This window comes from Arvicola amphibius, chromosome 3 (assembly GCF_903992535.2).
Source record: "Arvicola amphibius chromosome 3, mArvAmp1.2, whole genome shotgun sequence".
Lineage (NCBI taxonomy): Eukaryota > Metazoa > Chordata > Mammalia > Rodentia > Cricetidae > Arvicola > Arvicola amphibius.
In genome coordinates this window covers 174,402,193-174,428,068 of record NC_052049.1, presented here as the reverse complement: position 1 = coordinate 174,428,068, position 25,876 = coordinate 174,402,193, and the positions used below count along the sequence as shown (strand labels likewise).

Sequence of the window (25,876 nt, the reverse complement as noted above, 5' to 3'; positions counted from 1 at the left end):
GAATATGAACAAGTATAGCCCCTGAAAAAGTACTTTGGTGTCTGCACAGGCTAGGTATAGAGCCAGTAGTCTCAGATACTGAGGAGGCTAATGTGGCAGAATTGCTTGAGCACAGGAAGTCTGAGACCAGAATAACATGGACAACCCAGAGAAAATCCTACTTAAAAAACAGGATTGGCTTAGCGGTAAAGATGGCTCAAGTTATTAGCCAGGCGGTGGTGGCACATACCTTTAATCCCAGCACTAAGGAAGCAGAGGCAAGAGGATCTCTGTGAGTTTGAGGTCAGCCAGGTCTACAAAGCTAGTTCCAGAACAGCCAGAACTACACAGAGTAACCCTGTCTTGAAACACAAGCAAACGAAAAAGATGGTTCAGTATTAAAACACTCACCACACAAGCAAGAGAACTGGGGTTTGGATCCCAGAGCTGTGTTAGGCTGGGTGAATGCCGTACCTAGGCTAGAATTCCAATCTTCAGAAGACAAAGACAGGATGTGATGGCTATTCTTGGTTGTCAATTTGACTGTATCTGAAATGAACTAAAAACCTAAGCAGCCAGGTACACCTGTGAGGGACTGTTCTTAAATCATTTTAAGTGGGAAGACCCACTTTTAATCTGGTCTGGACTGTCTTCTGGGAACCTAAAGGACATGGAAGAAAGAAGCTTTTGCTTTATGCCTGCTTACCCTCACTCTAGCTGACAACTTTATTACTTCACTGGCATCAGAGCCTACTTCAGGATTCTGGCATATAGTGAAGACAAACTGAGACATATGGACTCATGGACTAAACAATTACTGGAGTCTCTAACTTTCTATTGGTAGATAGCCATTGTTGGAGCGGCTGAACCACATTTGATAAGCTACTCTAATAAATTGCCATATATATAAACATGTTATATATGTGTGTTACACACACACACACACACACACACACACACACACACACACACACACACACACCAGTTCTATTAGTTCTGTTCTTCCAGAGAATTCTGACTAATACACAGGGGATCCCCAGAGCAAGCTGAGTATGAGCATCAAGACTAACCATACTGGTGAACTAGTGAGCTCTGAATCTGATTGAGAGACACTCCTCAATGAATAAGGTAGAAGAGTGATAAAGAATGATTTCTGATGTCACCTCTGGCCTCCATATGCATGCACACACACACATGCACCCCCCACACCCCCACACACACAAATGGAGAGTGGTGCCTGAAAAAAAACTCCTGGAGTTAAAGACGATTACTTGACTGCAATTTCCCATCTAGGTATATATTCAAAACAACTACAAGCAAGGCTAAAGCTGTACTTTAGTCAGTAGAGGGCCTGCCTACCATAAGGCCTTGGGCTTGATCCCTACCAGGCATGGTAATGCATGCCCGTAATCCTGACAGGAGATGGAGGAGGATGGAGAAGCTCAAGGTTACATAGTGAGGTCCAGACAAGCCTGGCAATGTAACTTTTCACACTCACGCGTTCATAAAAGCTCCCTGCTAGTTAAGCCATACCCTCTAGAGATTGTAGCGCAAGTTTGTGGCACGCAGCAGGGGCAGAGCACCACTGCAACTGCAGATGTTACCATCCTTTCCAGAAACGCTGGCCTTCTCTCCAACTGTGGATGACACACACTACCAAGAGTCTAGTGTGTACTGAAAATGCTGCCCCTCCTCTGAGTACCAAGCATCTGGGACACTATTTTTCCTGAAACTAAACGGCAGGAGTCCCACAGTGCCTGCCACCTATGCCCCACTTCCCAAGAGCAGATGCAATCCACTCTAGCAAACATGTGCCAAGTAAACCCAGACAAGCTGCAGGTCTGGATGGAGCCCTGTAGTACTTGGTATTACCTCTGGAGTTATAGTCCTGGCCCTCATGAGTGATATCCACCTTTGCTATGACTCAGAATCTCTAACAGGACAGATAGAGCCCAGTCAATATAGACAGAGCTGACACCTTGACAGCAGACCCTGACGCTAAATCTACATTCACTGGCTTTTCACCCATGAGTCATAAAGCAAATGCTCTCACCTTGGAGAACAAAACAACTCCCCCTCTAAAAACTGCTAAACGAGAGTTGTCAGTTGCTAGCTACTGACTGGAATGTTCTGTCACCCAAATGCCCAAGTCAGGCTCCACAGTCATTGGTCAGAAGGAAGCCCCTTGTGGATGATGGAGATAAAATCAAGGAATTGCTCTTGCATGCAGACAGAAGCCCTTAGAATATCCAACACCAGGACATGTATCTCAACTAGGGTGTGGATGTGCAGCCCTCTCCTTGCAACACAGATGTAGACTTAGCCCAAAGGTCAGGGGAGAAACAGGCACAGAAGGTTCAGTATTAACATGAACAGGACCTCTTAAAGCCTAAGTGAGGAGACTGGACTGCCCTGGGCCCTGAACAAGCCTCTGGGAGCTCATGTAGACAGCATGTTCCAGTGAAGTGATCTGATGCCAGGGATGAAACGTTTACTGCCCCATCTAAAAAACTCCCTTATGGGCCTAGAGAGATGGCTCAGCAGCAGTTAAGAGCACTGACTGCTCTTCCAGAGGTCCTGAGTTCAATTCCCAGCAACTACATGCTGGCTTACAACCATCTGTAATGAGATCTGATGTTCTCTTCTGGCCTGCAGGGATACATGTAGACAGAGCAGTTGTATACATATACATCTTTTTAAAAAAATATTTATTTATTTTGTGTACAGCATTCCTTCCATGTGTGCCTGCAAGCCAGAAGGGGGCGCCAGGTCTCATTATAGATGGCTGTGAGCCATCATGTGGTTGCTGGGAATTGAACTCAGGACCTCTGGAAGAGCAGTCAGTGCTCTTAACCACTGAGCCATCTCTCCAGCCCCTCATAAAATAAATCTTTAAAAAACAAACAAACAAAAAGAAAAGCCACTTCCCTATGGCTATGAATGTAGCTTGGTTGGTAGAGTCTATGTTCAGCAAGCAAGAATCCCTGAGTTTCTCCTTAGCACTACATAAACCAGGCCTGTCATTCCAGCACTCAAGAAGTGGGGAGAGGAAAGACAGGAACTTAAGGCAGCCCTCTCCACAAACAATATAGGAGGCTCCAATTTCTCCACATCCTTGAGAAACAGCTACATCTGTTCCTACCTACTTACCTACATACATCTGTAGTGATGAGACGAGCAGGCCTGCTTTTCATCCCGCCCATCTCCCACACAGCTAGCTTTACACCCGAAATAACAACACACAAATTGTATTCATTTAAACACTGCCTGGCCCATTAGCTCTAGCCTCTTACTGGCTAACTCTCCCATCTTGATTAAGCCATTTTTATTAATGTGTGTAGCACCACAAGGTGGTGGCTTACCGGGAAAGATTCAGCATGTCTGACCTGGTGGCTGGATCCATGGCGTCTGTCTCAGAGAGGAAAGGCATGGCGATTGACTAACTTCCCTTCTTCCCAGCATTCTGTTCTGTCTACTCCACCTATCTAAATCCTGCCCTATCAAAAAGCCAAGGCAGTTTCTTTATTAACCAATGAGAGTCCTCCATCATACATCTATGTAAATATCTATCTATCTAGATACATATAGAGTTTACAACAACTGGGGTGGAGGGTGGCTGGTGTTCATGGGCCACTCCCAAAGGTATAGCCTCCCTTATATGTTCCTCATAACCTGATGAATGGATAAAGCAAAGGATGTTATGCCTATATAATGGAATATTCAGCATGAAATAGTCAGAAAGGAACACAAGGCTGGGCATGGTTGCATATTCCTATAATCCCAGCAATTGAGAAGTAAAGATGGGAGATTAGCATGTTTGAGGCTAGTCTGGTCTACATGTGAATTCTATGCCAGCCAAAATACATAGTGAAGCTTGTCCCACAAACAACAAAACAGTACTAACATGGATGCATGTATGTGTATTTTTAACATTTTTTTTGAGACACGGTCTCATGATCCCTGGCTGACCGGGAACTCTATGTAAGAGCTAGCCTTGAAGTCACAGAAATCTGCCTGCTTCTGTCTCCCAAGTGCTGAGATTAAAGGTATGCATCACCGCACCTGCGAACTTTCTTGTAAAATATATGCCTGTGTATGTCATGCATGTGGAGGTGCCTGCAGAGACCAGAAGACGTTGAATGCCCTGGAGTTGGAGTTAAAAGTAGTTGTGAGCCTGGGGAGGCAGAGGCAGGCAGATCTCTGTGAATTTGAGGCCAGCCTGGTCTACAAAGTGAGTTTCAGGACAGTCAGTGTTGCTAAAACCCTGTCTTGAAAACAAAACAAAACAAAACAAAAAAAAAGAGTAGTTGTGAGCCACCTGACATGGGTGTTAGGAACTGACCTTGGTTTTTCCAGAAGTGCAGGAAGGATACTTAACTCCCCCCCTTTTTTCTTCCCTAACTTGTTATTCTGGAACTTGTTACACAGCACAGGCTGTGTTCAAACACACAATGATCCTCTTGTCTTAGCTTTCTGAATGCTAGGATTACAACCATGCTTCGACTGCCAACACTTTACTGTCTATCCTTTGGATTATACACAGCCCAGTAGAAATTAACTAATGCTTGCATGAAATATCGAGACATAATCCAGCCTCGTCTACAGCTAAAGCTGTTACACAGAAAAACCCTGCCTCAAAATACAAGACGAACCAAACAAAAAGAAAAAAGAAAAGAGAGAGAGATAAGCCTGAGAAAAATCAATTCTCAATGTTAATAAAAAGCCACTAGGGTACTCCCTAGTCCGTATGAACTATCACCACTCCACACTCAGACATCCTCTAAGCAAGAAAGCAGCTGTCGGTGCAACTCCACTTCTGACTTCTGAGCATGAGACTTAAAAGAAAGCTAAATAATCTATCGCCATGAGCATAGGGTATCCCTGCTTCTAAAGTGCTGACAGAGCTTCAGTCTCATTGGGTTTAGCCATACTCATCGTGGTGGAGGACCATAAAGGACGCCATTATCTGTGGGAGTGGTCCCATGAACACCAGTCACCCCCAGCCCACCATCCTATTGTTGAGAACTTTTTCATCATGTGTCAGGACTCCAACACTATCCTGTGTGTATCATTAGGATCCAACATGTGCCAATAGCTCTGCATGCTATCCTCTTACCTCTCAAAGGTCTCAAAGGACAGGCTGGCTTTCTCCTCCTTGTGGTCACTACCACTGCCTGACCGATGCAGGCTCCGGCGGGAGTGTTTACGCCGAGGTTGCTCCCGTTCTGGTGTGTCATCTTGCTCTACAGTCTCACTCTCCACGTAAGGGTAGGCTACCAAGTTGATGTAACCATCACTGTCTCCCTCAAAACAGACAGAAACCACACCTGTTGGAGAAAAAGCAGCTGGTTAACAAACACCACCACTGGTGGGGGTCCGTGTCTGCTCCTGCTTGGACATCACCTCTTCTGACCAAACTGTAAATCCTCTAGGGATAATAGCCAGCAGACATCCAGTTTGCAAAGACAGACAACCATCTTTCCCCCTATCTGCTGCTTACCTTTGAGTTATCAACTTCTGTACCACTCACAAAGAATCTCTAGGTGACACTGAACCAGACAAATTTTAATGCTCTAGAGGGCAAGGACACGGCTCAGCAATCAAAAGCAATTGCTACTCTTCCAGAGTACCCAGCACTCACATGGTGGCAGCTCACAACTATCTGTTAACTCCAGCTCCAGGGGATCTAATACCCCCTCCATCTCTCCATAGGTACCAGGGATGCATGTGGTAAACAGACGACATACACGGTAACACTTATACGCATATAAAGTATTTCCTTCCCACCCTGAACACAGTGCTTTCCTAGAGTCTACCCTGGAATCTCTACGGTGAAATACCTTTCTTTATTTTCCTGCTATATCTCATGGAGCAATTGCTTCTCTTTCACTGGGTAGCCCAGGTGGACCTCAAATGCACTATGAAATGGATGATAACCTTAACCCGTTCTTCCAGCCTCTGCTTCCCCAGTGTGAGGGTTTCAGCTGTGCTCACCATGTCTCTTTTTAACTCTCACTATGTAACCCTGGCCTCTTCCAAACCACAGGTCACTGAGATCCACCTGCTTCTGCTTCCCAAGGGCTAGGATTAAAGGTGTGCACCACCACTTCTTTTAGTTTTTCTACTTTTAGTTTTTACGTGTTTTGCTTACATGTGTGTACATGTATCACACAAAGCCAGGACAGGGCATGGAATCCCCTGGAACTGGAGTTCCAGGCAGGTGTGAACCTTCATGACGTAATGGGAAAAGAGCTGTTCAACTGCCGAGCCACCTCTCCAGCGCCTCTGCTACTTGTCAACCAAACTGTTTCTTCCAGATCGTTACCAAAAGAGATAAAACAGAAACAATACCCAGAAATCTAACGAAGTTTTTTTAAGAATGAAAACCCAACAATAAAGCTGCTCTCTGCATAATTTTCATATCCTACCTGGATAGTGTCCATCAACTACATGTCTACCTTTACCCTCTTGCTGTACACAACTGGCTCCATAATCTGCAATGAGTGAGATGCACTACAAGCACATCAATACGCCAACCAAAAGTGTTCTCTCCACTCATTTCCTTTTCTAGGCCAGCAATGCATCAGTCTCTGGGTCCTCATAGAAGAAAAATCCTTCCAAAATAAATGAATGGATACTTCCTCCTTACATCTTACATCTTGCTCACACTCACACCTCAGGTTTCACATGCACAACCTGTCCATGTATATGACTGTCTCTCGGGCAAGCTGTTACCACTGTCTTTTGAATTGGTTCATGGTTGAACACCCTCCAGTCTACAGTCTTATATTCTAGGAGTTCCCTCACACTCCAACCTTGACTGTCCCCAGCACCATCACACACTTCCAGAGAAGAACCATTCTTTGTTTCAGCCTCCAGTTTCACTTATTCTTTGTGTAGTTAAAAATCTATCTTCAAGGAATCCCCTAAGACATTTTCTGGGACATCAATTTTCTGAATACTTTAGATGAAGAAAGAGTTCTATGTTCGTTGCAAATGTCGTTTTACATTTTCCTTTCCAGTTCAGATGGACCTGTACAGGCCAGCACGCCCAGTAAACTGCCGACAAGACATGGACGAGCGCAGACGACCTAGTCTCCGTCCTTGGTATGAAGGAGGACGTCACGGTGCCTCCGTCATGAGGAAGACACTTCCTTCCACATCTATCTTTAGCTTTTGACAAGTGAATAAACATGTACAAAACAATTACAGATTGCAAGAAGTACTGTGAAGAAACTAGATTAAGGTTCCATAATTGCAAATGATGTCTCCAAAACAGAGCATTTAGCAAAGGATGATCAAGGAGTGTCTGAGGGGTGCGGAGAGCTGCAGACACAAGGAAACACAATCCAATGTACAAGTAAACACAGAGGTAAAAACAAACTGCCATCATAAAACCCCAAGCTGGGATAGTCTTCAAAACTGCCGTTAACTCTTTTTACCAATTAAAAACCAGGCTCTGGAGATATAGATCAGCTAGCAGAATGCATCCTAGCATTCTCAAAAAGCAAACAAAGGAAGCTGGGTGGTAGTGGCACACGCCTTTAATCTCAGTACTTGGGAGGCAGAGGCAGGGGGATCTCTGTGAGTTCGAGGCCAGTCTGGTCTACAAGAGCTAGTGCCAGGACAGGCTCCAAAGCTACACAGAGAAACCCTGTCTCAAAAGAAAAAGAAAGAAAGAAAGAAAGAAAGAAAGAAAGAAAGAAAGAAAGAAAGAAAGGAAGGAAGGAAGGAAGGAAGGAAGGAAGGAAGGAAGGAAGGAAGGAAGGAAGGAAGGAAGGAAGCAAGCAAGCAAGCAAGCAAGCAAGCAAATGAACACAGATATGATTTAGTGGTAAGAGTGTTTGGCTAGTCCAAAGTCCTTCATCCAATCCCCAGTACTGTTAAAAAACCACCACCACCACCACCACCACCACCACCACCACCACCACCACCAAAAAAAAAAAGGTAAATATAGACCTGCATACAATCTTTTTTTTTGTTTTGTTTTTAAAGCAGATTTGTATTTTTAATATATATTTATTTATTTAATTTATTTTATTCATTTAATTTTATTTATTTATTTATTTATTATACATTATTCTTTTTGCTTATATGCCTGCAGGCCAGAAGAGGGCACCAGATCCCATTACAGATGGTTGTGAGCCACCATGTGGTTGCTGGGAATTGAACTCAGGACCTTTGGAAGAGCAGGCGATGCTCTTAACCACTGAGCCATCTCTCCAGCCCGACCTGCATACAATCTTAAGTATGCACATCAGAACCAAGCAGCTCTCAGTTCTGAGCAGGACTCAGATCTTTGTATGTGGCAGCATTATTTACAATAGCCAAAAGATGGAAGCAACATGAATGTTGCTAACCCGCCAGGTTTTTTTTTTTTTTTTTAATTTTATGTATGTGTTTGTGCCTGAGTGCATGTCTATATACCACATGCATGCAGTACCCACAAAGACCAGAACAGGGTAAGAGGGTGTCAGATCTTCTGAATCTGGGAAATGAACCTAGGTTCTCTAAAAGAGCAGCAAGAACTCTTAAGCATCAAGCCATCTCTCCAGCCCTCATCAAAAATTTTCAAGAGGCCTCTGAGATAAGTTCAGCGAGTAAAGGCACCTGTGACCAGGTCTGATGGCATGAGCTCAAACCCTAGAACCTATGTGGTAGCAGGAGAGAAGCAGTTCTTGAAAGCTGCCCTCTATATGCCATGATACAAGAGTGCCTACACCATACAAATAAATGTTCTGCTTTAAATTTTGTTTTATGCATTGCTGGTGGGAATGCAAGCTGGCACAACCCCTTTGGATGTCAGTGTGGCGATTTCTCAGAAAATTAGGAAACAACCTTCCTCAAGATCCAATAATACCACTTTTGGGTATACATCCAAAGGATGCTCAATTGTGCTACAAGGACATGTACTTAACTATGTTCACAGCAGCTTTGTTTGTCATAGCCAGAACAACCTAAATGCCCCTCGATCGAAGAATGGATAAGGAAAATGTGGTACATTTACACAATGGAGTACTACACAGCAGAAAAAAGTAACAGCTTGAATTTTGCAGGAAAATGGATGGAGCTAGAAAACATTATTTTGAGTGAGGTAACCCAGACACAGAAAGACAACTATCATATGTACTCACTCATAGGTGGTTTTTAAACATAAAGCAAAGAAAGTCAGCCTACAAACCACAATCCCAGAGAATTTAGACAACAATGCGGACACTAAGAGAGACTTACATAGATCTAATCTACATGGGAAGTAGAAAGTAGAAAAAGACAAGATCTCCTGAGTAAATTGGGAGCATGAGGACTTTGGAGGAGGAGTAAGGGGAGGGTAGGCAGGGAGGGGAGCAGAGAAAAATGTAGAGCTCAGTAAATATCATGGAAAATATTAATTAATTACTTAAAAACACAGCCAGGTGGTGATGGTACAAACTTTTAATTCCAGCACTCGGGAGGCCGAGGCAGGCGGATCTCTGTGAGTTTAAGGCCAGCCTGTTCTACAGAGCTAGTTCCAGGACAGGCTTCAAAAAGCTAGAGAAACCCTGTCTCGAAAAACCAAACCACCCCGCCCCCTCAAAAAAACCTGGCCAGATGGTAATTAATGTGCACACAGAGTGCAGAGATGAGATGTTAAAGTGGCCTGACTCCAAGTTGTGGGGTTCTTTGTGTTCTATAAAATTAGCTCTTATCCTAAAAGAGCTTCAAATGTTAAAATTTTCAGGGCTCCAGAATAATCCATAAACATATTTCTCCAGCACACACAGACACAGCACCACGCCATGCCCTTGTCAGCTGTCCAATCACTTTAAAGTCTGCAAAGAACACCTCTATCCTCCTTAGGACCAAAGAACTGTCCCCTTCTCCCCTGTGTGGCAAACAAGAGACTTCTTGACAATAGGCTTTTCTCTATCAGTGGGTCTTCCTGCTGTGAATTTTTTTTTTTTTTTTTTTTTTTTGAGACAGGGTTTCTCTGTAGCTTTGGAGCCTGTCCTGGAACTAGCTCTTGTAGACCAGGCTGGTCTCGAACTCACAGAGATCCGCCTGCCTCTGCCTCCCGAGTGCTGGGATTAAAGGCGTGCGCCACCACCGCCCGGCTGCTGTGAATTTTTTTTAGCTTTACTATCAATTAATTCAATTTTCATGATCTAAAAACCTGATAATTTTAGTTTCTAATTTTGCCTAACAAAATTGAGATAACAGAGAACTACAACCATATCACAGAGTAAACAAAACAAGGACAACTGAGCCAAAGCCTGTCAGTCAAAGGTTGCTAGTCTCTCAAAAAGAACACTAACTGACCTTTGTATTCAGGGGTGAATTCCTTCATTTCAGGAGGGAGAGACTCGTAGAAGCGCTGTTCCCGGGAGATGAGAGGTTTGCACACAGTGTGATCGTCGTACCGCATCATGCTGCTGTGTCCGCCCACCTGATGGATGAAGGGCTCCAGGAGAACTCCTCGGTCTCCAGCCCGACTTGCGTTCTTGCCATACTGCCCCACTTCCATGGTTTGACAAACACACATTGCGTTGGGGGCCGGTTGCACACTGATGGCAGACGATGCAGCTCATGGACCACAAAATGAGTGCTAGGTTGATTCTGGCTAGTGGGAGGCCAATGGTCAGAGTCTGCTTAGCTTATTGTTCTGTCCTAGAAAAAAAGAAGATAGGGAATCAAGAAAGGAAATCGAAACATCTGGCAAGTCAGTGTTTCCTGCTGTGTGCCCCCATCATGCACACTACTGGAAGGTAACAGGCAGATGAGAACTTTGTTAAGTGGCGCAGCATTGGTCTCCCTCACCCACTATCCTGTGTACACAAACTCCTCTACAACTCCAAGTACTCTGAAATTTGATTTCAGAGACAGACCATGTCACAACCATCAACATGACAACAAACCTTCAAAGATTAAAAAGGATGAACCGGGCAGTGGTGGCGCACACTTTTAATCCCAGCACTAGGGAGACAGAGGCAGGAGGATCTCTGTGAGTTCAAGGCCAACCTGGTCTACAAGAGCTAGTTCCAGGACAGGCTACAAAGCTACAAAGAGAAACCCTGTCTCGAAAGAAAAAAAAAAAGGAAAAAGAAAAAAAAAAAGCCTGTCTCCCAGGGGTATAACAAAACACAGTAAGACTGGGCACAAGCCCTTATATCAATATTGGATGAGGCAACCCAACAGCGGGGGAAAAAAGCCCCATGCAAGACTACACCTGAAAGATAGGCTGATGGGTAATAAAGAAGTCATGGTAGGAGCAGCATGCAGAGGGCTTTGAGGAGTCCTAGGAAACCATAGCCCAAGCTCTCCTTATATCCTAGAGATTAATAATCTGCCACACGGAAGAAACAATGTAGCTTGTTTCAATCATTACATCCATCCCCAGGATTTATAATAAAATAGCCAAAATCTTGTCAGTGTTTATGAATGGATTGTGGTCATGGAGTTCCACTGTTCTGCCTCTGAGCTTATTATGTACCTTGAACTACAAGAGTCCACCTGTCTTGTGTTTGTTTTAAAACACTTTGAGTTGACTTGACATTTTAAGATAATGTTAGGTAGCTTACACCTGCAATCTCCATATTCCAGCAGCTGAAGCTGGAGATAAAGGTTAACCTGGCCAGAGTAAAAATTCTGCCTTAAAAAAATGTCAGGAGGCTGGGCGGTGGTGGCGCACGCCTTTAATCCCAGCACTTGGGAGGCAGGGGCAGGTGGATCTTTGTGAGTTCGAGGCCAGCCTGGTCTACAAGAGCTAGTTCCAGGACAGGCTCCAAAGCTACAGAGAAACCCTGTCTCGAAACAAACAAACAAACAAACAAACGTCAGGAGGCTAGCTTCCATTAGGTTTGAGAGGCCAGTGTGGACTATATAAAACCTGTTTTTGTTGTTATTTTTTAAGGTTTATTTATTTTTTTAAATTTATTTATTATATATATAACATTCTGCCTTGATGTATGCCCACACGCCAAAAGAGGGCGCCAGATCTCAGTACAGATGGTTGTGAGCCACCATGTGGTTGCTGGGAACTGAACTCAGGACCTCTGGAAGAGCAGTCAAGATCCTTAACCTATGAGCCATCTCTCCAGCCCTGCTGTTGGTTTTCTTAAATAAACAAAGAGTATCAGTATATATTATAGGAAAAGCACTGGTTCCCAAGAGGACTATAATTACTTCACAATCCTCTTGGAGAGTGGTTTTCACCTTCCTAAAGCTTCGATACAGTTCCTCAAGTCTTGATAACCCCCAACCACAAAATTTTTTTCCTGGCTACTTCATAACTGTAATTTGCTACTGTTATGAATTGTAATGTAAATAAATATCTGATATGCAGATGGTCTTAGGTGATCCCTGTGAAAGGGTCTTTAAACCCCTTAAATGGGTTGCGCCCGACAGTTTGAGAACCACTGCTCCGGGAGGTGGAAAAGAACTGTTAAACTTCTTGGTATTTTCCTTCATCTGCCCTAAACACCGCTCTCCTCACCTTCCTTTTCAGTCTGCTCGACGGCCCATCGCCTACTCTCCCAGGTTTGCAGTCTCAAGACTCAGGCCTCCGTTCTCTTATTCAACACCAGACTCACATCCCACCAGCTTATGCATCAGGAACAAAAAACAGAGCTCATCTCCCTCTCCTAAAACCCTCTGCACCTTCAGTCGGCCCCTTCTCAACTCAGCTGTTACAGGGGTTCTTATTCGCCTTCCATGAGGCGCTCCTCCTGGATCCCTTCAGAGAGCATCAAGTCTCAATGGCTTCCGACTTCCAGTGCCACACTCCTGGTATGGTCACTACCTCCTTTTTAACGGTTTGGACCGAACTGTGGCCTTCCAGATGGCTCATTCTCAACACAGCAATCCTAGTTACTACAGTAGAACAGGAGTAAGAACACGAGTTCAGCTGGGCGATGGAAGCACACATCTTTAATACCAGCACTTGGAACCCTGGCTAAAAACAAAACAAAAAACTAAAAATAAATAAATAAATAAAATGGTGCAATGGCTTCCACCTCACACAGAATAAAAGCATAATTTACTATAGCTAACCAGAGCCATGAGACAGCCACTCCCTCCCCCAGTTTCATACTTTATATCCTACCCCCCTTGTATTTGCTCATTATCCCATTCTAGCCATGGGCTCATGCTGTTCCTCAGACACCCAAGACTTATTAGCACTAGCCACTCCCTTTACCCAAAACATTCTCCAAGTTTAACTCCCCTACTGTCTTCAAGTTTTTGAACTGGGGAACTAATATGGCTCGGCAGTTAAGCATGTATACTGTTCTTGCAAAGAACTGGAGAATCCCAGCGTTCAGATCATATGGCTCACAACTGCCTGCAAGTCCAGCTCCAGGAGGATCTGACGCCACTGCAACCTGCATTCATGTGCACATACCCACACACATACATATACATAAAGAAATCATTTTTTAAATCTTTGAATTGGGCAAGATATCTCAGTGGGTAAAGTGTTTGTTGCACAAGCTTGACAACCTGTGTTTAATACCAGAAACCACAACCACATAAAGGTTGAAGAAGGGAACCCACACCAAAGCTGACCTCTTCTCACACACACACACACACACACACAGTCATATTTTCTCTCTCTCTCTCTCTCTCTCTCTCTCTCTCTCTCTCTCTTCCTCTCTCTCTCCCTCTCCCCCCTTTCTTTCCTTCTCTGTGGCATGTCCCCACCCCATCATACATTGACACAATAAATTTTTTTAAAATTTAAAGTCTTTAAACTGTTTGGCATGGTGGCACATGCAGTGTTAGGGCCTTTAATGCCAACACTGGGGAGGCTGAGGAAGGAGGATATCAAATTTGAGATCACTGGGGCAGTTTACCAAGGCTTTTTTTCCCTTCTCTCTTTTTTTTTTCCAAGATGGTTTCTCAAAACAGTCTGGCTTTGTAGATCAGGTTGGCCTCAAACTCACAGAGATCTTCCTGCTTCTGCCTCCCAAGCACTGTGTTTAAAGGCTTCTAGCTACCAAGACCTTTCTTCTCTCTGAAGGTAGCACCAGACCCCATTACAGGTGGCTGTGAGCCACCGTGTGGCCGCTGGGAGCTGCGCTCAGGACGTCTGGAGGACTCACCAGTGCTCTTAGCTGCTGAGCCTACTCTCCAAGCCCCAAGTCCCTCCCCCAACACACACACACCAACCAACCTTTTTTTTTTTAAAAAACAAAAACTTCAAAAGAAGCTAGAGGTATGCTGGAGAGATGGTTCAGAGGGTGAAGCAGCGTGTGCCTGGGACCCCAGTGTTCCTAATAGGGCACAGCAAGAAAGATGGCAAGCAGGAGAACCACTGGGAGCTCCCAGGCCAGAGTGGGCCATCTAGCTGGGTGTACACAATAGCAAACAAGAAAAAAGAAGCTGTCTCAAGCAAGATAGAAGGGGCTGGGCAGTGGTGGCATACAATTTTAATACCAGCACTCAGGAGGCAGAGGCAGGCAGATCTCAGTGAGCTCGAGGCCAGTCTGGTATACAAAGCAAGTTCCAGGACAACTAGGATTCTTACACAGAGAAACCCTGTCTCAGGGGAAAAAAACAAACAAACAAAAACCAAGGTAGGAGGTAGGACCAACACAAGACATTGTAATCTAACTTCTCTAACCTCTACACAAGCACCATAATAGGAACACATGTGCCCATACTCAACCCATACATATATGACACACATATAATTTTTTAACAGACTGGAGGGGGCTCGGTTGCAGTTCATTCAGAGTGCCTGCCTAGAATTTAAGGAGTCCTATTTATATAATCCAGGCATGGTGGCTCATGCCTGTAATTCCAGCACCCAGGAGGTTGAGGCAGCAGGATCAGAAATCATCTTCATTTGTACCATAAATTCAAAGTTAACCAGAGAAATATAAGAACCCCATCTTAAATTAGGGGTAGAGAGCTGGGGATATACCTCAGTGATAGAGAACTTATCTAGCATACACAAGACCTTAGGCTCAATCCTTATTACTAAAGAAAGTCGCTTGGTAGTGGCGCACGCCTTTAATCCCAGCACTCAGGAGGTAGAGGCAAGTGGATCTCTGTGAGTTCCAGGCCAGTCTCTACAGAGAGAGTTCTAGGGCAGGCTCCATAGCTACTGAGAAACCCTGTCTTGAAAAACCAAAAGAAAAAGAAAAGGAAGTCGTTGACTACTGTCATAGTAAGATCCACCCTTACCTCGCCAACTTAACTGTAACCACCTGCATTCTGCTTTCCATTTAAGTGTGATTTTGTTTTCTCTGGGTTGGGTGGGAAAAGGGGAACTGGTGATACCAGAGACTAAAGTCAGGGCTACATATGCTAGGCAAGCACTCTAGCCGTTGATCTGCACCCCAACCGCTTTCTCATGGCTTTTTATCTCCTATTCTACATATTAAACACGGAAGACATCTATTGTCTATTACTTGTTATTATAGGGCTAGCTCCATGAAGGTAAGTCTATTTTTTTCATTACATACTTTTCTAAGTATGCAAAGAAATTCCTGGCATAGGATAGTTAATAATAAATATAGCTAAATAAACAAACATATATTTATACATGGTCACAGCTCAAAGGCTGAGAAGTGATAAAATGTGTATATTTATAAAGCATAAACAGTTGTATACAACAGAATAAGTATATAACATGAAAAAATGTTATGGAAGAGTAAAAATGTTTTTTTGTTTTTTTGTTTTTTTTTTTTTTTTTTTTTAGTATCATGCTTTATTGGCTGGCTTGGTGGCACATTCCTAATTAATCTCAACACTTGGAGGCAGAGACAGGCAGAGCTCTGTGGATTGGAGCCTATCCTGGTCTACATAGTGAGTTCCAGGTCAGCCAGGGCTATAGCGCTATATAGTAAGACCTGATCTCAATAATAAAATAAAATAAAAAAGACAACAAAACACTTGTTTTGTTTCAGGCAGGATCTTAAGTCTGTAGCCAAGCCCCGGCTGGCCTGGAACTTACTGTGCAGTCAAGGCTGCCCTTGAACTAAGGGACAAGTCCTCCTACCCGAGACTCCTGAGAGCTAAGAGTATAGACATCACCTAACTCTACCAAAAACAGAACAAAAAGGTTAAATGGCTTTTCAAAGAACAAAGTATATTGGCTATGTGACAAAATTCCAAACTAACAGAAAAGGGAATATGAAATTCTGTGCAGACTATAAAAGATAAGTGAATCTAAAGTTTAAATGTAGCCAGATAAGAACAGCATAAAGAACAAAAGCTGTAACAAAGTAAGTTCTCAACAAGGAGCTAGATAAAGATCTTATTGAACCAAACTTAGGAAACACAAAGTAAATGGTTGGGAGTTTTTATTTTGGGTGTTTTCACTTTTGTTTTTCTTGTCTGATTTAATTCAATAACACAAGCCTAGAAAGTGGCAGTGAATAAAATTCCTCGCAAACAAAGGAGAAACTGTGATGAGCCTTGGTTGCAATACAAGGTTCAGGGTATTTTTAAGAACCAGGAAAAACAGTCTCCATGGCCATTGGCAAGGGGCGAATACCTGGTCCCCACATTGCTCAGACGGACAGAAAGACAGACAGACAGTGTCAGAGCAGCAGGGTTGCACTCTAAGCTCACAATTCAAAATTCGTGCGGTCAACGTACTTTTTGGTTTTTTTTTTGTTGTTTTGTTTTCAAGACAGGGTCTCACTGTAAACTCTGGCTGTGCTGGAACTACTTTGTAGGCCAGGCTGGCCTCGAACTCAAAGATCCCACTGTCTCTGCCTCCCTGTGTGCTGGGATCTAAAGGCGCACATCACTACCACCCGTCTATTTTTTATGGTCTCAGATTAACCACTTGCATTTGCTAGGCAGATACTTTTTTATTAACTGAAGCATCCTTGGTGCCTTCATACTTTACAGGCAAATTTGCAAACTGCACCAAAAACTGGCTCATAAATCTAGCATTTCTATTACTTCTTTTAGAACAAAATGCTTCAGCACTAGAGGTAATGTTGCTCAGTGGGCAAAGTACATGCCTGGCATGTGTGAGTCCCTGGGATCAATCCCTAGCACAGCAAAATAACTGTGTCACTTAGGCAGTGAAAGTATTATGGCACGTTATGACATTCTTTTAAAGAATGACTTGTTTCTTTTCTCAGACAGGGTCTGAATATTACCCAGGGCAGCCATGAATTTGTACTTCAACAACTCTCCTGCCTCTGTCTTCCAAGTAGCTGGGACTACAAATGGACACAACACCCACCATTATTACTATTATTATTACTGGGACAAGATGTCACTATGCAACCCTGCTGGCCTGGAACTCTCTCTAGACCAGGCTGGCCTCAAACTCAGAGATCCACCTTTCTAGTGCTCCCTAGTGCTGGGATTAAAGGTGTGGGATACCACCATCTGGTTTAAACTATTTTTTTTTTAATTATTAATTGGCCTGGGTGTAGAGGCATACACTTTAATCCTAAAACTTGGAATGCAAAGGCAATCAGATCACTGTGATTCTGAGGCCACCATGGTTTACATATCAATTTCTAGGCCAGCCAGGACTACAGAGTGAGACCCTGCCTCAAAAGAAAAATAAAAAAGAAAACAATCAGCTAAAAAGCATAGGAAGATGGCAAGCCTCTACATAAATGTTAGCAATTCTTGCACAATCTGAAATCCACAAGGAGACAAAAATTAACCATTTCTCCAATCTCAACACACAAAATTAATTCAAGATAAATACCTAAATGTAAAGACTAAAACTATAAAATTTCTAGGTGAAATTATAAAGTTATATGAACGGCATTACATGACTTCCAAGAACTGTTAGAAATTATCCAGGCACGGTGGTACACTCTGTTGATTCCAGCACTTGAGTGGCAGAGGCAGGTGGATCTCTGTGAGTTCGAGGTCAGCCTGATCTACATAGTGAGTTATATACCAGCCAAGGATACAAAGTGAAAAGCAAAACAAACAAACGAACAAACAAACAAAAAACAAAAAGAACTGCTTAACACTGGGTCAACAAGAAGACACAGCAACTACAACACCTTCAGGGCAGCTGGATGACTCAGGTTCATTCCCAGCACCCACAGTAGAGAGCAGAACCTCAGTTTTCCTCTGACCGCCACATGTGGCCATGATACACATACATGTGCATGAACAAACATATACAGTAATAACGAAAACAAAACATCAACTTTCGGGACTGGAGAGATGGTTCAGCTGTTAGGACTGGCTGCTCTTCCAGAGGACCCAGGTTTGATTCCAAAAGCCCAGATGATGGCTTACACCTATTTGTAACTCCAGTTTCAGAGGCTCCAACGCCTTCTGACCTCTGCATACACACATAGTGCACACACTTAACAGCAAAACACCCATATACATAGTCCAAAATTTTTAATAAAAAAATCAATTTTGTTGTTAATTACGTATGTGTGTGTCCACGTGTGAGTATGCACAAATGAGTGCAGGTGCCTACAGAGGCCAAAGGCACCAGACTCCCCTAGAGCTGGGGCTACAGGTGGCTGTAAGTCACCTGATATGGGTGCTAGGACTCAAGTTCAAGTAATCAGAAAAAGCAGTATATGCTCTTTTGTTTGGTTTTTTGGAGACAGGGTTTCTCAGTGTAGCCTTGGCTGTCCTGGAACTTGCTCTGTTGATCAGGCTGGCCTTGAACTCACAGAGATGCAGTATATGCTCTTAAACACAGAGTCACTTCTGCAGTCTCTTGAACCCACACTTGAAAATCTTACTCTTTATGTGTATAGATGTTTTGCCTGTATGTATATAGATACATGCCTAGAGAGGGCATCAGATCCCCTACAACTGAATTACACATGGCTCTAAGTAGATAGAAAGTGAACCCAGGACCTTTGCAAGAGCTCTAGGTGCTCTTGGCCACTAAGCCATCTCTCCAGCCCCTAAACCTACATTTAAAAAATGAATAAATGAACTAAGCATGGTGGCCCACATTTTTATTCCCAGCTCCGAGAGAAAAAAGGCAGGAAGATCTCTGTGAGCTTGAGGACAGCCAAGGCCTATATAGTGAGATCCTTTCTCCAAAAAAAAAGAAAAAAGAAAAAGGAAAAAAAGAGGGATATAAATATAAATCGGCTCTAGGTGTGGTGGTACAGGTCTTTAATTCTACTCCTACAAGGCAGATCTCTGTTGAGTCTGAAGCTAGTCAAAGACACAAGGTTAAGACCACGTCTCAAAACAAAAACAATTGAAAGAATAATAAATGGGCATAGTGATATGTGTTCCTAGCACTGGGAAGGTAGAAATAAGTAGATCCTTGAGGCTTGCTGGTCATCCAGCCTCACCTACTTGGTGAGTTCCAGGACAGTTAAGAACCCTATCTCAAAAAGAATGCGAACATCATCTGAAGAAATGAACCTAAAGCTGTCCTCTGGCCTTCACCCAAATGGGCACATAAGTGTCTATGCATGAGTACACACACACACAAAATACATAGAGAGTAATGAAGGGTTTTAGTTTTTTGGGTTTTTTGTTTTGTTTTTAATGAGACAGGGTTTCTCAGTGTACCCCTGGCTGTCCTAGAACTCACTCTATAGACCAGGCTGGTCTTGAACTCAGAGAACTGCCTGCTTTTGCCTCCTGAGAGCCGAGATTAAAGATGTGCCACTACTGCCAGGCCTTAAATAAAGTTTTAAAATAACTCAAACATACCTATGATGAGAAAACTCAAAGCACAGGTTAACCTAGGTTAGAATAATGTAGCAGCTTAAATCAACACAGTGTTAAAGAAGCAAACTAGAGTTGGGCACAGTTACACACTTGTAGACCCAGCCCTCAGAAGGCTAAAGCAGGAAGACCGAGTTCAAGGACAGGCTGTGTTAAATAGTGAAACCCTGTCCTCAAAAATAAGGGGGCTGAGGATCTGGTAGTAATCATCACCTCTATTCAGAAAAATGCTTGTTGATGTAACAACTAGCAGTTACCAATTTCCAATAAATTTAGCCTCCCAACCCACCCCCTCACTGCCTACTGACAAAACAGAGATTGAAATCTTTATTTTCCCTTGCTAGCTTTTTATTAAGCTCTGTCGGCAGATATAACTAAAAAATACTAATGCAAAAGGAAAAAGCTCTTCATCCCAGTTCCATTATGCAACTCTCACCAGGCCCCACCACTTAGCCAGCTTTCCTAGAGCCCAACCACAGCTGTTCTAACTCCCACGATGCATCACAGAGGCCAGCAGCTTCCTCTAACACCTCACCCAAGAACTTCACAGTATAGTGCTTTTGGTGATACATTCCTTGTAAATGGAACTCTACCCACTAAATTCTAGGATGTCGATTCTAACATGTTCTGCCAACACAGCCCCACAATGATTTTTTCTGCCATCAAGTAGGCAAAAGCTGTGTCCCATCTAACAAAACTTCAGCCTAGGAACGGGGTCTTCCATAAGCATATTTATGAGCCTATGAACCACAGCCACCTACCCATTCCCAAATGTAGTTTCCTCAATCTTTTCTTGAGTTCTCTCTACTGCTCACTAGCCAAGTCCCTCATTACTCCAATTTCCTTATATTATTTATTTATATATATATTCACAGTTGGCTGGATTTAGCTCAGCGATAGAACACTGGCCTAGAATGGGCAGATTTGGAACTGAGGTCAATTCCCACACCAAAATAAAAAAGAAATTAACACCAAATAAAAATCTGGTAGTGATGAGGCGAGCAGGCCTGCTTTTCGTCCTGCCTGGCTCCTGCAGGCTAGCTTAAACCCGAAATAACAACACACAAATTGTATTCTTTTAAACACTGCTTGGCAGCCGGGCGGTGGTGGCGCACGCCTTTAATCCCAGCACTCGGGAGGCAGAGGCAGGTGGATCTCTGTGAGTTCGAGGCCAGCCTGGTCTACAAGAGCTAGTTCCAGGACAGGCTCTAAAAAAGCTGCAGAGAAACCCTGTCTCGAAAAACCAAAAAAAGAAAAAATAAAAAAATAATAAAAATAAAAAAAATAAACACTGCTTGGCCCATTAGCTCTAGCCTCTTACTGGCTCTCACATCTTGACTTAACCCATATCTAATAATCTGTATGCCACCATGAGATCGTGGCTTACCGGGAAAGATTCAGCATGTCTGACCTGGCGGCTGGCTCCATGGCATCTGTCTCAGGTCGGAGCATCATGGCCACTGCCCGAGGCATCTGCCTCACTCCCAGCATCCTGTTCTGTCTACTCCACCCACCTATGTTCTAACCTATCAGGCCAAGCAGTTTCTTTATTAACCAATGAAACAGCAGATAGATAGAAACACTCCTACATCAAATATAAAATTAGCCAATACAGTGACAGATGCCTTTCATCCAGCACTCTCAGGATCTCTGAGTTCAAGGCCAGTCGGATCTATGTAGAAAATTCCAGGACAGGTAGGGTAACCAAACAAAACAAGACCCTGTCTTAAAAGAAAAAGGAAAAACACTTTTCATTTTAATATTTGCTCCCAAGGTCAAGATTTTTCTTGGGAGACACTCATGAAATATCTAATACAATCATATAGCTTATTTCCAGATAGATTAGAAACTTCCTGGTACTCATGTCTATTTTCTGCGCTAATGAAAAAAAAAAACAAGCTCCTTTTAACTTTACCTGCACTTTTGGTATTTAAAATACCAAAAATCATCAAAACCTAGCATAGTAGAGTAGGCTTGTAATCCTGGCTGAGTCAGGAAAACCACAAATTCAAGACTTACCAGGCTACACAACCTGGGAGAGCCCGTCAAAATGGAGATACCAGCTCAGTGTACACCGCTACAGAGCATAATGAAAGCCTAGGTTTGATCCCCAGGAAAGCTCTGAATAACTGAAGGAAGTAATAACTTGACCCTGTCTTTACCAGACAAGCCTCTATGAGGTAGGGAAAGCAGGCATCTCCAACAGGTACCAGAGGGAAATGACTTGCCAAGTAAGGGTCCACAGCTAAGAAATACTTAAAATATTATTTTCCTTGTCTGGTTGCTGGAAAAAGTGTTAAGAAACAGGGTCTAGTCAGGCAGTGGTGGCACACACCTTAATCCAGCACTCGGAGCGGAGGCAGAGGCCGGCAGAATCTCTGGATTCAAGGGTAGCCTGATCTACGCAGTGAGTTCCACAGCAACCCGGGCTATAAACAGAAACCCTGTCTCAAAAAATAAACAAAAAACAAAAAAAGGGGGAAAAGGAGGGGGGGCTGGAGAGATGTTAAGATGTTAAGAACACTGGCTGCTCTTAGAGGACCTGGGCTCAATTCCCAGCACCCACAATGGCAACTCACAACTGCCTGTAACGCCAGTCCAGGGGGATTTGACACCCTCCCACAGACATACATGTAGGCAAAACACCAAAGCACATAGAAATAAAATATTTAGAAAGAAAGAAAGAATCTAGTGTGGAGAAGTGGAGTCATTACAGGCAGCACACACTTCAGGTCACTTGCTCAGTTTACTACTCCTGCAAAACGATGTTAGGAACCTCAAAACTGGAGACGAACACACTCTTTCCAGGTTTTTCACACTACAGGGGAACCAGGCCACAGGAGTTGAGGGAAGGAGCGCGATGCATTTAACCCAGCGCAATGCATTTAACCCAGCGTATCTTAAAGGTCCACTCTCCTCTGTTTGCAGGTTCGCAGCCGTCTCACACTGAAGGAAAGTCAGGGAGTGGCCCACGCCCGCTGATTTCAGCACTTCAAGTAGAGACCAAAGACAAAGTTCAAAATGCTCCTCAGCTCCCCCAGTGAGTTTCAAGGACCAATCCTGACTATGTTGAGACCCTTTATCTTTTTTAACATAACAACAAGAGGAAAAGTAACAATAAGAACTGAGGGCAACAATTACAAATTCTTCACTCTAAAAATGTCGCTACAATTCACTATTTCATCTAAAGAAGAATGGTACCCCCAGAAACCCTCACATTATGGCTGTGTTGTTGGCAAGGATGGTAATTAATAATCTTCTGGGACGTTTTTTAGTATATACTCATACAACAAAATGATGGGTTTCATTATATTTTCATACATGCAAATCATGAGCTTTGTCAATTCAACCTGAATTAGCCTCTCTTGTTGCTTTTACCCATTCCAATTTATCCCTTTCCTGTCTTAAATAATCTACCCTACTATTTTCATGTTTTCATTTAAATACCTGTAAAAATAAAATTCTGGCAGGCAGTGGTGGCAGGTGGGCAGAGGCAGGCAGATCTCTGAGTTTTGAAGCCAGCCTGGTCTATAGAGATAGTCCCAGGACAGCCAGTGCTATGAAAATAACCCTGTCTCTAAAAAACAAAAAGCAAAAATAAAATTAATTAATTAAAAAATAAAATAAACACGAGACTCTGCTATGAAGAAGCACACAGTATTTGTCTTTCTGAATTCAGTTAATTTCCCTTACCATGATGCTCTCTGATTCCATCCATCTGCCATGCAATTTATATAACTCCTCCTCCTCCTGATCTTTCAAGACAGTGTTTCTCTATATAATTTCCTTCTTCATGACTGAATAAAACTCTATTGTGCACATATACCGCCTTCTTATTGGTCCAACTGTTGATGGACTGTCAGGGCTGATTCAACACACCTTGGTTATTGTACATGGTGCCACAATAGACAAAAGCACAGCTATCTGTCAGACAAAAGACTCTTTTGGTGCTATAGGAGTACTATACCTGGGTCATATGGTAGTTCTGTCTTCATTTTTCTCAGAAACTGGGAGGGAGCATTAAATCCCTCAGAAAACCTCTAAGAACATCCATACTCAAGTAAAACCTTCCTATCAAAATCAGCTGAAAACATCTCCATAGGCAATAAGACACTGATAAGATCTAAACCTAGGATCGGGCTGTAGTTCAACTGGTAAACTATTTGCTATCATTTACAAGGGCCTAAGTTTGTCCCCCAGCATAGCACAAAATTGAGCATGGTGGTATAAAACTATACATCCAGCAGTCAAGAGGTAAAGGCAAGAGGCTCAGAAGATCAGTTATCTTTGACTACATAGAGCCTGAGCTACAAGAAATCCTGTCTCAGAAAACAAAACAAAGGGCTATTAGCTTGGCTCACTGGTTAAAAAAGAACACTTGTCGTTCTTGCAGAGGTCTCAGGTTTGGTTCTCATCATCCACGTGATAGCTCACAATCATTCATGACCAGAAAAAAAAATTAGTCTGCTCTACTAAAAAGTTATGCCTCTTTGGTGGGCACTTTAATCCTAGATTAAAGGACAAGTCTTTAATCCTAGCACTTGGGAGGCAAAAACAGGCATTCTCTGTGAGTTCATGGTTAGGCCAGCCTGATCTACATAGTGAGTTCCAGGACAATCAGAGCTATATAGTGAGACCCTGTCTCAAAAAAACCAAAAGGCTATACCTCTAATTATAATCTTATACTTAAAAAGATAAAGTTTAGAAAAAAAGGTTAAAAACCAGATGGTGGTAGCATAGACATTATGGGATAATTAATGCATTAACAAAGTGCCTTTAACTGCAGCACTCGAAAGGCAGAGGCAGGAGGATCTTGGTGAATTTGAGGCCAGCCTGGTCCACAAAGCAAGTTCCAGGACAGCCAGAGCTGAAACAGAGAAACCCTGCCTCAACAAACAAACAAAGTAAAAAGCCACTTTAACGACAGAGAAATCGATGCACATCAGTAAGTAAACGAAGTCTACCTAAGATGGACACAGGAACTGAGATATAGCTCATGTGACAGAGTACTTACCTAAAACACAGGAGACCCTAGCTCCACCCCACACTGCAACTGAGCATGAGAGTACAACTCTGTAATAGCACTTAGGGTGGAAGTTCAAGGTCGTGCTCAGCTACAGAGCAAGTTGAAAACCAGCCCAGGCTATATGATAACTTGTTTAAAAAATAAAAACTAATGAGGACACACACACATATATACATGTACGTATACATATATATATACACATATGTAAACATATGTGTGTTTCCAGCTATACATTGCGAAAAAGCAAAACTATAAAGACAGTTAAAACAAAAAACAAAACAAAAAACTGGTCAAGTGATTGCCGAGGGTAGGGGAAAGCTGAACAAGTTTTCAGAGGATTTCCTAGGGCTGTGAAACCATCCTGTACAATACTGAACAAGTTAAAAGCCATCCAGGCTACAGAACAAAGACGCTGTCTCAAAAACCAAACCAGACAGGCATCGTGATGTATACCTGTAACCAGAATACAAGAGTCTGAGGTAGGAGGACCACCAAGAGTTGAAGGCGGGTCTGAGCTACATAGTGAGTTTCAGGCCAGCTGGGCTACAGAGTGAGGCCCTGTCTCAAAAAACATCAAAATATTCTGCTTATATACAAAAATACTAAAAGTGACATCACAGTTTATTTTTCTCATTTACTAGTAAATATATATTTAAATATTTTTCTTTAACAATTTTTAAATGACATTTTGGTCTGCATATTGTGTGTGCGCACACATGCTATAGTACAGTTGTGGATGCTAGAGGAAAATTTGCAAGGATCAGTTTTTCTTTTCACCAATTGGTCCTGGAATAAAACCTGAGTCATGAGCTTGGTGGCAAAACCCTTTACCCAATTAGCGGTCTCAGCTTCAGCCTCTCCATGTTTTAAATAACAGCTTTATTGAGATGACTCACATCACACAAGTCACCATTATAGTGTACAACTCATGGTTTGAAACAACATGCAACTATCACCACAACTTTAAAACATTTAATTATATCAAAAAGAAATACTCTACCCTTTTGTTATCAGTTCCCTATGCTTACCACCACCTGGAGGCCCTAAGCAACCACAGATCTACTTGCTGTTGTTACAAAATGAATTGCTCTGGATATTGCCTAGAAATAGAATCACACAAATATGGACTTTTATACCTGGATTTTTAAACTCTACACATTTCTGATGCTCAAATATAATACATACCAATATCTGTTTACTTGGTTTTTTAAAGATACAAAGTCCCTCTGTTATATAGGTCTGGCT

General features: G+C 42.9%; 1 protein-coding gene across 1 annotated transcript in view; it reads right to left on the bottom strand.

Moving 5' to 3' along the window:
* Nucleotides 1-25,876, bottom strand: part of Ip6k1 (inositol hexakisphosphate kinase 1) — a 43,334-nt gene that overhangs the window by 9,132 nt on the left and 8,326 nt on the right. The window contains exons 2-3 of the mRNA XM_038322700.2: nucleotides 10,276-10,623; nucleotides 5,096-5,306 (exon numbers count right to left, since the gene is read on the bottom strand). Of these exons, the coding sequence (XP_038178628.1) occupies nucleotides 5,096-5,306; nucleotides 10,276-10,498 (434 nt within the window). The 5' untranslated portion in view covers nucleotides 10,499-10,623. The remainder of the gene's footprint in view (nucleotides 1-5,095; nucleotides 5,307-10,275; nucleotides 10,624-25,876) is intronic.